At 41.1% G+C, this 13,508-nt stretch overlaps 1 protein-coding gene across 1 annotated transcript in view; it reads left to right on the plus strand.

Annotated features, from left to right (window-relative positions):
• LOC142312394 (uncharacterized) overlaps positions 1–13,508 on the plus strand; it is a 95,735-nt gene that overhangs the window by 20,949 nt on the left and 61,278 nt on the right. The window contains exons 7-8 of the mRNA XM_075351338.1: positions 2,649–3,878; positions 11,050–11,057. Coding sequence (XP_075207453.1) covers positions 2,649–3,878; positions 11,050–11,057 — 1,238 coding nt within the window. The remainder of the gene's footprint in view (positions 1–2,648; positions 3,879–11,049; positions 11,058–13,508) is intronic.

Consider the following 13,508-nt stretch of genomic DNA (forward strand, 5'->3'; position numbering starts at 1 on the left):
CATACTAATCATTGGAATCAAAACTTGCTGCGTGTAGGTGCTCTTGGGAGCAGTTGCCTGCTTTCTCCCTCTGGCTATTCAACTGTCTCTAATGACCCTACCTTTCAAAATTCAGTGAGGGCTGACTTCTGGCACTCTAAAAATGAGTGAGGGCTTACTGCTGGCCCTCTAAGAAAATAAATAATAAATTATGAGCTAGTGCCACATGATGACTATGGCAGAGGAGGAGGATAAGGAAAATTATAAAAAAAAAAAAACATGAACCGTATTCCCTTATTTATTTTTGAAGGGGTGCATGGGAATACACCAGAAAAAAAAGAACATTTGACTTGGCTTTATGTTCCTCTGCTGTCATCCAATGGGGTTGAGAAGTCGGGGCCAATCCAAGGCGTGTTCATTTTGAGAATTGTCAGCCTGTCAGCATTTTCAGTTAACAGACAGATGCGCCTATCAGCTATTATGCCACTGGCAGCACTAAAAACCTGAGGAATCAACTTAAGCATGGAGGGAGCTGTGAATGTGGTCTGATTTGGCTCAAGTCCGTGGCAAGTAAAATTATGAGAAGGGCTGCCTGAATGCCCTGTAAAAATTTGGAGTGAGGGCCGCATGATAACCTTGTTGATTATGATGAAGAAGGAAAACAAGAAATATAATAAGCCATGATTGTATACCCTTTTTGGGGTGGGAAGGGGTTCCTGAGAATACACCAGGGTTAAAAAACCCATTTGAATCCACTTTATGTGCTGCAAATGTTATTTGCTTGGGTCGAGAAGTTGGGGCCAATCCAAGGCTTGTTCATTTTGAGAACAGTCAGACTGTCAGCATTTTCATTTTACAGGTGGATACGCCTATTGGTTATTATGCCCCCGGTGGCACTAAAAACCCATGGAATCAAGTTAAACAGGGAGGGCATAGTGGTTGCGGCATGTGAGACTCTGATTTGCCTCAACTCTGTGCAAAAAATAAAGGTGCATTCCTACAATGGGAGAAAGGCCGAAATGCACCTCCTGTTTGAATAAATGGACAAAGGACTTGTGCTGTTCTTTTCCCGGGGTGGGTTAGAGAAGTTCCTGCCACATGTTTCAGGAATTTTCATTGGCAAAGGTTACCAAGGAGATACAAAAAAAAGAAGAAAAAGTTTGGAAAGCCTTGCTTCAATCTATTTGAAGCCTCAGGGCTGCCTGATGCCCTGAGCCAGCACAGGAGGAATTACCACCCACCTTAGCTGGAGCAAAATCTGAGTCAGATGTCAGCTGGTCCTTGTTGTTCCACTAGTACTCTTGAGTAGTGGTCTCTGTGACTCCATGTTGCTGGCCAAAGAAGTCCCACTCCTTCTTAGGGCAGAGTCATACTTTGGTATCGCTTCTGATGCAAGAGCATTCGATGCAATATGTTAATGACCTTCGGCTCAGGCTTTGGTCCGTGTGTCATGCAACTGTGAACCGATCCTGAGATCTCATCACAGCTACGGAGGAGAGGGAGTGATCTCCCCATCTCCTTCATTGTCGGCCTGTGCGTATATCGCACAGTACTTGAATGACATCCGAGTGCAGTCAGATGTTTTTCTCGCACCCATAGACTTTGTATGGGTGTGAGTGACAAGGCTCTTGCAGACAATCGCAGCATGCTGCAATTTTTTTCTCAGTTCATTTAGGGGTGAGGAAAAACTTGCAGTTCTGAGCTGCAGCTTTGTCTTTAAATGGGGCCCAGTGCAATATGAGATTTTCTCGCATTGAACTCATGTGAGTCACGCGCAAGTGTGACTCTGCCCTGAATGTTAATGTTTTCTGCTACCCTACTTTGTGTGTTCCAGGGTGTATTGGAGTGCCTCCTTATAATTTTGGCTGCCCTTGCGCATAGTGCATACGCTTTACCAGTCTAGGAGTCCCATCCTTCCAAATAGGGGAAAAAAGTTTTTTTTAGGCCATCCTCTATGTGTATTCCAGGGTGTATTTCAATCCCTACTTTCAATTTTAAGATAGGCCTTGCACTTGGTGCCTAGACTTCACCTGTCTAGAAATCTAACTCCTTACAAATAGGGAAAAAAATGCCGAAATCTCATCCATACAATTCCATTATTTTTTTAAGCTGTTTCCAGCATTTTTGCACCATTGTGAGCAACGAGAGTGCAAAAATGCAGCAAAAGCACCACATGGGATCGTAGCTTAAGAGCTGGAGGAGGCAGTTTTTCTCTTTAGTTAAATTTACCTTATATACAAGTCTTTATACAGGAAAGAATGTTTCCTAACATGTATTTTACAAACAAAAATGTTATCTTCGCTTTTGTATGTTTTATTGTCGTTGTTCCCAGCAGCAACCTGGGAGTCAGTGACGCGTCCGGGCATTTTCCACATACTGTTCCATTCCTTTTCCATTCAAGCCCTGTTTTCATCAATTTCAGCTATTTTCCTGCCCCCTCCCACCGACTTCCCAGACTTCCATTGTGCTTGTTACTTGAGTATTCCAATTTGCTCGATTCAAGTACCAAGCACTCAAGCATTTTAGTGCTCGATGACCACTAATCATAAACCATTGTCCTTGTATTGATGTCTACAGTTTGTACCTCTGTCTTTGTCAGTAATTGATTTTTAATGCAATTTGTTTCAAAAGGCACGATTTGTAATAACTTTTTTTTGTTTTCTTGGCAGATGACAGTGCCTCAGAGGAATATCTGACATTGCCTGATTTTGAAGCAGCTGATTATGGTGTAACACCATATATATATGAAGAACATGACAGTAATTCAGATACACCCCTTCACAAAAGAAATCGATCATCTATTCCTTATCAACAGGACCTATCTTCTGATTCATTACAAACAGTTAAGCAAAAGGAAAATAACAAAAGGGAATATCGAAAACCTCATACAGAGGAAAAACCATTTTCATGTTTAGAATGTGGGAAATATTTTAATCAGAAAGCAAATCTTACTGCACATCAGAGAATTCACACAGGGGAAAAGCCATTTTCATGTCCAGAATGTGAGAAATGCTTTACTTACAAAACAAATCTTGTTAGCCATATGACAACTCACACGGATCAGAAACCATTTTCATGTTTGGACTGTGGGAAATGTTTTACCAAAAAAGCAAGTCTTACAGTACATCAGAGAATTCACACAGGGGAGAAGCCATTTTCATGCCAAGAATGTGGGAAATGTTTTACATCCAAAGGAGATGTTGTTAAACATAGGAGCACTCACACAGGTGAGAAACCATTTTCATGTTCAGAATGTGGGAAACGTTTTACCAAGAAAGCAAGTCTCACTGTACATCAGAGAATTCACACAGGCGAGAAGCCATATTCATGTCAAGAATGTGGGAAATCTTTTACATACAAAGGAGATCTCATTAAACATGAGATAAGTCACACGGGGGAGAAGCCATATTCATGTAAAGAATGTGGGAAATCTTATAGCATTAAATCGCAACTTGTTAGACATCAGATAAGTCACACCGGGGAAAAGCCATTTTCATGTTCCACATGTGGGAAAAGTTTTAACAAGAAAGCAAATCTTACTGCACATCTAAGAATTCACACAGGGGAGAGGCCATTTTCATGTCCAGAATGTGGGAAATATTTTACTTACAAAACAAATCTTGTTGCACATAAGAAAATTCACACAGGGGAGAAGCCATTTTCTTGTTCAGAATGTGGGAAATGTTTTAACAAGAAAGCAAATTTTTCTGCACATCTCAGAAGTCACACAGGGGAGAAACCATTTTCATGTTCAGAATGCGGGAAAAGTTTTACTGACAAAACAAATCTTGTTAGACATAAGAGAACTCATACAGGGGAGAAGCCATTTTCATGTTCAGATTGTGGCAAAGGTTTTACCAACAAATCAAATCTTGTTGCACATATGAGAGTTCACACAGGTAACAGTCCATTTTCATGTCCAGAATGTGGGAATTGTTGTTCCTGTAAATCAACCCTTTCTATGAATCAAAAAATACACACATAAGAGAACTCATTTCCATGAGCGAATGGGAAAATTACCCAAAAAACTACATTTACTTAAAGCACCACTCTATTTTTTTTTCCCCACCGCTGGGGTGGTGCTTTTAAACGAAGGTCCCTGCTCCCTGTCACTCTGCCCCCTGTCACTCTCTGGTGTCTTTATCGTTTATCGGCGTCGCTCTGGTCCCGCGGCGCCATTTCTGCACGTAACGTCTGACTGGCTGTAAGTCTGAAATTACATAAGCTCTTAATGCAAGTCTATAAGAGCCACAATGAGTCTCTCATAGACTTACATTGAAGATTCACCTTTTAATTACAGAGAAAAGTAGCCATTTCATATTTTATAAAATTATTGTGATAAGTTGTAGAAGAAACTTTCCAGTAAAACTTACATTATCGTGAAAGTTAAGTCACGGGTCTAAAAGGGAAAGCAATATAGAATACCAAATGATAATGATTGGGAAATGTACTTTATGCAATGCAGGTTTGTCAACCGGCCAGAAATTCCAGGACAGAGGACTTATAATCATAATGATTTATTATGGTTTTCCAATGTATCTGTAAACAAGCTGTCCAGGATTTTTCGATAAGGTGTTCGGAAAAATAAAAAGTCAAGTTAACAATCTTGATGCAATGACCAATAAACATAACCATTTAGAATGGATAAAAAAATAAAAATATTTCACCATGTACACTGACGAACAAAAGGGTAACAATGTTTTGAGCTTTTGACGTTCAGGCTCAATATCTCACCACCCACTACATCTTCGAATGTGAGACTACCATCGTTATATAGACAATCATCTTGGCTACTTCACACATAAATTTCACGTGTAACTATTTAGCATATGATTAGTTATGCAGAATCTTATCATGAAATCTAAATTTTAATTTCTATTATTTTGTATTTTGTAAATCCACCTTTGGCTTTCAGCACTGCCTGAATCCTTCTGGGCTCTTGATCAGAGTCTAGACTGTCCGACTGAAATCTCTTCGACACGTTCCCAGTGTTGGCGCATACTGGTCAGGTCACTTGGGTATTTAAATAGCTTTATCTTCAACCCTACAAGTTTTCAATTGCGTTGAGGTCTGGGGACTGTGGGAGCCAATCCAGCACCTCTACTTTATTGTCACTGAACCATTTCTTCTGGCCGTTGTCCTGTTGGAACACTGTCGTCCTTTTAATAACCATAATACTCGAGTGTATGAAGTAACTCATCTTGTAGGATACTCATATATAGCTCAGCATTGAGACCACCATCGGTCCAGACCAAGTATCCAATGCCTTTGGCAGTAAAAAAAAAAAAAGCTATATCATCATGCTTCCTCCACTGAACTTGACAGTTGCTTTAATTTCTCAGTTAGCCTTCTTTTCCCTTGTTTTGTCTAGATATATTTGCACCCATCAAAGCCTATTCTATTGAGTTATCTCACAGCTCCAAATCGCCTGTTTCCAATCTTCCACTTTTCATACGGTTTTTGCAAACTGGAGTTGACTCATCTTACGACGATAAAGAAGTCGTGGCTCCTTCACCTTTTTTCCGGCCTCCATGCCAGACTTGTGTAACATGGGTCGCACAGTGATAGCATGGATGTTTGTGATCTCACTATTGCGAAACACTCCAGTCACCTCTATTGCCGTGCTTGTCGCACCAGAACTGATAGGCCTTGTTATGAGCCAACTTGCTTACTCTGATAAATTGCCTGGACGTCCACCTCTCGGCTTTTCAATGGATGGACAGACTTAATTTCGTATTTTTCGAACTGTCATGGCCTCACATGTTGCAGTTTGGCAATTTTCTTGGCCAAGAGACTGCTATCGATGACTGGGATGATGCGGTTTCTCTTTCCTTGGGAAATCTACTTCATGGCTTCTCCTCGATTTGAACCAGTGACCTTTCACTTGGGAATCAACTTAACAACACACTTAACTATTATAGAATGTGAGAACAGGTTGTATTTTGTAGTATACAGGAAGAAAAAGATTTTTCCTCCACCAGGAGCAAAACAGTAACAATGTGATATGAAAAGAATCTGCATAATTAATCATATGATAAATAGTTGCAAATCCAATCTATGTATGAGATGGCCAAGATGATTGTCCATAATATTATGGTAGTCTTGCATTCAAAGCTGTAGTGGTTGGTGAGATATGGAGCCTGACTGCATCTTAAAACGGTTGACCAACAATTCTCTGGTAAACAAGATAAGGACAGTTGCTGAGGCAAATATCAGACACCAAGTAAGTCATGTCTAATAATTATGGTATCTTATTAATCAGATGAGACCAACTGGGTACTGGATGGTTCCTTCTTCATCTGTCCTAATCAAGTTCATTGTTATCTTCTCACACCTGATGCCTGATCACGTGGAAGGTGTCGAACCACCCCTTTAAAAGTTGTAACCAAGGATCAATAAGTAGGTCTTTAATACTAATATTAATCTGTACATTTTTTTTTTTCATGTTAAGATTTACCCTTAGAACCTGAATAGTTGAGGTAGAGCTGGTATGCAGTTATCATGGCTCGGTTTGAGGATTCAATCTGGTGACCTGTTGCTGCATGTTCCATTCCTGTGCCTGCTGGGCTATTGCCTTTTTATTTTTTTGTCCAAATGGTGATGTTTCCAATTGTCTTTGTTCTTCCTTCTTGGTTTGCTTCTCTTCTGGTGTTTCTCATTTTCCCATTTTGGTCTGCCCTATCACATTTTGGGTTGTTTTTTATTTCATAACCTTTCACTGCACATTCTTGCTGGGTATACCTCTAAGTGAACTTGTGTTGAGAAGTTCCAGCCCTTCAGTTTAGGGGTTTACCTTAATGTTAACCAGTCTAATTCCTGCAGTGAGTCTGTTTTGTTTTCCTTCACAGGACCTATTCCTTTAACCTCTTTTAGGTTTTACTTGATCCTTTTACTTTTAGATCTCTTTAGCTTTCCCTTCTACCTTAAATGAGTGTGTTTTTTAATTTTCTCACTCTGGGTTTTTGTATCTTTCTGCACACCTTCCTCTCCATTTGTTGGCAGTGTATTGCTGCCTCCCTACTGATCCTTCAAGAGGTACAATAAACCCCTTGTCAGCCTTTTATGGAGTCAGGTCCAAGGTGGGGTTTTGAGTTGCGTGGTTAGGGTCTTTCTAGTCTGTACAGGGACCAGTTGGGTACGGGTGCAGCATCTCCCTGTAGTAGGTCTTCCTTTCTTCTGTTACCCGTGTGTGAGAGTGTTCACGTTCACAACAGCAGTTAAGATAGACATATTGAAGGACAAAATATATTAAGGATATAAGCTTTGTTAAGATACTTTTCCATTTTTTTAAATTATACTTTTTATAGGGGACTAGTATAATTACCTGGCGTTGAAAGGGTCTATAAGGTCTTAAGAGAAACTTGTCGCTCAGTTTTAAAAAAATTGTTTAATTAAAATGGCGCCGGTTGTTCATCGTACCCGGGGCAGCACACATTGCTCTGTGTGACACCCCAGGAATGATGAACACAGCTTACCTGCGTCCCGCGGCTATGCGGAAGGAATGAGGTGGGCGGGATGTTTACGTCCCGCTCATCTCCGCCCCTCCGCTTCTATTGGCCAGCGGCTGTTTGACGTCGCTGTGACGCCGAACGTCCCCCCCCTTCAGGAAGAGGATGTTTGCTGCCCACAGCGAGGTCGCTCAGCAGGTAAGTACGTGTGACGGGGGTTTCACGACTTTGTGCGACACGGGCGGCGATTTGCCCGTGACGCACAAATGACGGGGGTGGGTACGATCGATCGTGAAATCGCACAATCGGTTGACTCGTGTAAAGCTCGCATTAGAAATATATGCCCCCAGAGACAAAACTTTGGTAACTCTCACTTAAATTATACCAAATTATGAACCAAAGTTTACCAGCGAATATCTCTGCAACAGTGATGAGAAATTACTGCAGCCACTATACCCTGACATGGGCAGTTTAACATGCTCAAACTGGTGATAGCTGTTCTTTAACTGTTTGTTGTTTGTGTGTGTTGTTAAAAACTAACGTTCTACTAATATGAAGCAAGCATATCCTAGCTATCCATATACATTTTATCTGTAGTAATGTCCCAAAAAGCTTTAAATATTTGCTTTGTATTAATTTTTTTTTAAATATGTTAAGAATGCAAGGTCCTACAGATATGAATCCCGGTCTAACGTTTGCTAAGTAATTACCCTTATTAAACCTTATGAGCCCAGTATACATCCCACAGATTCCATGTTGCTTCAAAACGTTCCGCCGTATTATTATAGCTGTGAGCTGCTCCATACCTCGAACGCCCTGCACCCAAGAATGCCACTAACTGAGTGAAGAACGGGCTAGCCTCCAATTCCTTGCTGTTTAAACATCTTGCGCCTGTAGTCAATTATGGAAGAATCTGTTGGGTCTTTCTACCAATCCGAAATGGGGGAATATTAAGCAAGTAGAATTTAGGGTCTAACGAAATGTGGAGACACGATACCTCAAAGATTAAAGTTTTGACTCTATTCCAAAACCTTTGTATTACGGAGCACTCCCAAGAAATATGGGTTAAGTTTCCGTCATTGGATCCACACCTACAGCATTGGTTAGGTATATTAGGATTGAGTTTATTCAATAACGAAGGAGTGTGATACCAGTTTTCATTCTACTTTCTAAGGGGCAGGATGCATTTATTGTGTTTGAGTAGAATTTGTAACATAATCCCTGGTATATTCTGCTCGGTTTTGCTCATTAATTAATGATCACACTGACTCCAACACACAGGGCTAGAGAAAGTCAGTGGACATGAAACTGCTGTCTCAGTCATACACTTTTATACTCTTCCCCTGTGAAGATGTATTTGGATTTATGGATTATGAAATAAAAGTAGGTTTTTTTGCCATTTAACTGATGCATTTTTTGTTCTACTTTTGCTTGATCCATAACTAATTATCTTTTATTTCAATAAATGCTTGCTTTACAGCAAACTTTAGTTGTGATGTTAATGTTTCTGTTAATACCGGTGTGAGTGAAGATACATGGCAACCTGGAACTCACAGAGCAAGAATTACTGTTCCACTTGCTAAAAGCCGATACACTATCTGCTACAGGAATTGGCAATGCTACAAAAAGCCCTTCACAGGGATTTTTTTTACCCAACTTGGTGAGAGTGACACTTTGGCTATTACTCACTACTGTCACGTTGTTCAGAAGCCATGGTCTCAAAAAATCTACCTTGGACAGACTTTGGAAGATTCCAAAGGAATTCCAAGCCTTTGTCCTTCAACCCTTCTGCAGGGATCTGGAATTACAGCAGGGTCCACTGGATTGCTTCCGGTCAGAGTCAGGAGGGTAGTCAAGAAACAAAAGAGCACAGAAAATGGTAAGGAAACAGGTCTTGGTCACACAACAAGAATTCAATAAGCAAAGCAGGTGCAGATAGCAGGATTCAAAAAAAGAAAAGCAAGAGCAGATAGCACAAGACAGAGCCAGTGAATGTAAACTAACTGACAGTGAGAGTCAGAGTTTCAGAGGTTTAAATAGATGACACCCCTACCCAGGGCTCACAGAAAAGAAGCCACAAATTAACTTGTACAGCTGCCTTTAGTAAGCAGCATCAAAATACCCCCCATAGCCTGCAAAAAAGGAGCTACACCTCCCACTGATTCACTAAGACTGGCAGTATTAATGAGGGGCATGCAGGAATAAGATGTGCCAAATTCATTAAAAGGCACACGTCACTTAATGAATGTGCCATATCTTATTAATGTTGTGCGCCTTGGCAACAATTTTAATCCAGTCAGGGACTAGAGAATCATTTCTTGCGTAAGAAACAATGCAACTTTCAATCAATGATATTATCCGAAAAACTAGTCATTACATCGAAGTTTTGTCTTTTACAAGAGTGCAATCAATTTTATTATAACTTGGTGCTTAAAACACAGATTATTTTTTGTATGGATAATTTCACAGATAATGTTTCAATGGTAAATTACATGGATACAAGGAAGACAAAGGGGCCCTCTTTACAGATAGCACAGCTAATAGTGATATGGCAACATTATATATGCTTCTAGATCAACACTGGAATAGCATATAGTACCACAGAAAATGTGCATAGTATTGTAAACCCTATATGGTATCCATTTGCTACTTCCTATTAGGCAAATGCTAAATAAGAGCAAGGAAATTTATTTAAAGTGCATGAAGTACGTGCATAGAAATATAAAATGTATACAAAACATACTATGCAGATACAAAACAAATCAGCAATCGTTTAGCAGAGCAGTGTCTCACTATGCAAATGCATGTATTGTATACAAAACAATGCATATACAGAGCAGATCAACAAACCTTTAGCAGAGCAGTGTCTCACTATACATATGCAAATGCATAACGCAATCAGAAACAGTTTCAAAAAATAAGTATAAAAGCTCTTATTGTATTGTTTTGTATTTTAATTAATGTACAATAAATTATTATATCAAAAAGCATGATTGCCAATTCATCAAGTCTGTAAGCCATAATATACCTGCACTTAAAAATCAGTAAGTTTTATTCATTATAGGTATAGAACCAGGTAAAATATATCTTTTGTACCGTGTTAGCCAGTAGAGATAAAAAAATAGTTTAAAAGAACTGAAGTCCTCAGTGGTTGTGTGAGGAAAGAGTTAACCTTTTTCACTGGTTAGAAAAATAATAGAAATTCATTCTCCCTTGCAAGAACAAGACCAGACTTATTTACGTAATAAACTCTGAGACCAAACTCAAGGACACAGAATGTTTTGACTTAGAAACAACTGAAAAACATCTTATTATGGGAATAAAAGTCATTATGTTAATTTCTCTTGCTGGGAACATGTAATCCACGCCTTTAATGAATATGTATGTTGTATAGTTCCTGCCTAATTCACTTTGTATAACTTTGTAATGTAAACAAAATCAATACAGTTCTATTTGGGAGCCACACATCTCCAGGACTTGTGTATAACAGCGTCTGCCTGTTTTCATTGAGCTGGAATAGCAGAGGGGGGGGGATACCGGTACTCTCTCCGCATTCGTACATCGCTGGCAACAGCTGTGACCGTTAGGACAACCTAACATTATCTGGCGCCCGAAAAAACAGGGACCCGTGTTTCTAATCCCAGGACACAGTGAACTGTCTTGCCAAGCCGAGGGGGAGGTGGACCAGATGTAGGGACCAGAAACACCTGGCCAGGTAAGAGTTGAACCTTATTCTTCTCTTTTTGCTCCCCCTGTCTGATTCTATCTTTCTCCTCATCGTGCAAGAGGTATACTGTGAGTAAGATACTGGGTTATTGGCGGGTTTCTACTGAACTGAGTGAGAGCTTTTGCCAGCAGATGTTTTCTGTGCCTTGTTTGTTTCTCTGCCCCTCTATGCTTTGTTTCCGTGTGTCTGCCTCCTGCGTTTTGCTTCTGTGCTGTTGTCCTTGTTGGTTGTCATAGATACCATACATCAGTGAGTGTTGAAAGGGAATAGTGTGCCTGCTCTGTCCAATGGATGTGATATTCACTGCCCTAGTGTTAGCGGGAATAGCCCTGTTTGCCATTGCTATCGGATATAGAGTGTACCTTTTGGTACAAGAAGGGTAACCCAGCGCCATTCAACATACTCAGCCCCCTCTGAACAGTTAGGACACCACCTTTCAGCAGGAATACAGATCAAGAGTCAGTCTCTGAGTACTTCCAGGATAGGTGGTTCTAGGCCTCACCTTAGGTAGGAATACAAATAAGGAGTTAGTCTCTGAGTATCTCCAGGATAGGTAGGTTTAGTCCAAGGGACGTTCAAGGGTCTAAAAGCTGAAGAAGATAGACGAAGAATGGGGCAAGGAATATCAAAGGACAGAAGAGCTGGATGCACTCTGCAACATCTCTATGTGTTATCATGGCAAAAGAACAGCCAGTCAGTCCAAGGAAGTTTTTAAGACATTTGGATTGAAGGGGAAGGATCAATTGGACCCCAACAAATGGGACAAAATAAGAGATACTAGAGCAGGAGTAATAGCAGATAAATCATGGACTAAACTGGTCAGAACTCTTTCTGACATGGCAAAAACAGCCAACGATCAAGGTTGGATATACCATGAAGAATCAGACACATGGAAAGAAGCTGAGAAAAAGGCTAATAAGGATCAGCAGCCTCCTCCGTACATGTCAGCTACTCCTGGAACAACTCCAAAAATAGCAGAATCCCCGTAATGGACCTGCACAAACTGGCCAACAAAATCCGGATTGGAGTGAAACATGCCTAGCCTGTGGAGCCCCACAGCACCAGTGCCTCTTTATCCCGTAGTGGAAAGAAGAGTCCTGATAAGACCACCTGTTGATCTACAAAACCCAAATGCTCCCAGAGATGCAGTTCCTCGTACGTATGAAGACTACGTACCCTGGACTCCAGCCGAGCAGATGGCTTTCCTGCAAAATGCTCCAGACCCGGCTAGAAACCCAGTCAGTTTTTCACATTACCTGAACCAAATACAGGTCTCCTACAGAAGCACTTGGTTGGACATGGAGGGTTTGTGTAGAGTTAAAATGTCTCCCGAACTGTATGCCAAACTCACTGCCCATCTGACAGGACATGTTCCAGACGATACCCGTAATGTGGAATCGGGCCAAGACTTCATGATAAGACTCAATCTCTTCTGCGCCCAGGAGCAAAGAACTAAGGGCACAATGGGACCAGTGCATCAAGGTCCTGTGGAGAATGTCAGCTCATTTTACTACAGATTGATGCAGTCATTCACAGATGAAGGGCTGGACATACAAGCAGCCGCAATACGTCGCCTGATGGGAAGATACTTCATGGATGGAATACATGCACCTCTGGCAGAAAGATTGAAAGCGTGCTGCCCAGAATGCAGAAACATGGAAGACATAGATCTTCTAGTCAACAAAGCAAGTGGCTTAGAAACCGACGCAAAGGATAAAAGAAGCAACAAGAAAGTTGTCATAGCAGCAGTGGACGGTCAGCCAGAAGGTACAAGAAGGAAGGCACCGACCTGCTACTATTGTGGAATCAGAGGACATGTGATCAGAGACTGTAGAAAGAAAAAAAGAGGGACACTCAAAACCAACCCGAAAATCAGGAGGAGAAGACTGCCTGACTTGCGGCAACACGGGATAGGGATGCCAGAGGTCCATTTATACACGTCCCCCTTCACATTGGCAACAAGGAAATAAGAGCTTTGGTGGACTCAGCAGCCTCACGCTCCATGCTCCCCAGGAACCTGGTGCCTGAAGGATCCATCTCATCCGAAGCTACTATAGTATCCGGTTTTGATGGACAAGCCCAGAGAATCCCAATAACCCATCTACTGAAGGTGAAACTGGGACCACACATGTTCGTGTCCAAATTCTTAGTGTCCCCCCAGAGTGGAGATGCCCTAGTGGGAGCAGATGTACTATCAAGACTACAAGCTCAGATAGTCTACAATGAAGATGGATCGGCTATCCTGCAAATTTCAGAAGATATCCCAGAAGTCCTGTGCACCCTCCAGATGATCGAAGATCAACCAGAATGTGATCTTACACGTGAAGTAAACACGGATCCAATACTTCTACAAG

This window comes from Anomaloglossus baeobatrachus, chromosome 5, assembly GCF_048569485.1.
Source record: "Anomaloglossus baeobatrachus isolate aAnoBae1 chromosome 5, aAnoBae1.hap1, whole genome shotgun sequence".
Taxonomy (NCBI): Eukaryota; Metazoa; Chordata; class Amphibia; order Anura; family Aromobatidae; genus Anomaloglossus; species Anomaloglossus baeobatrachus.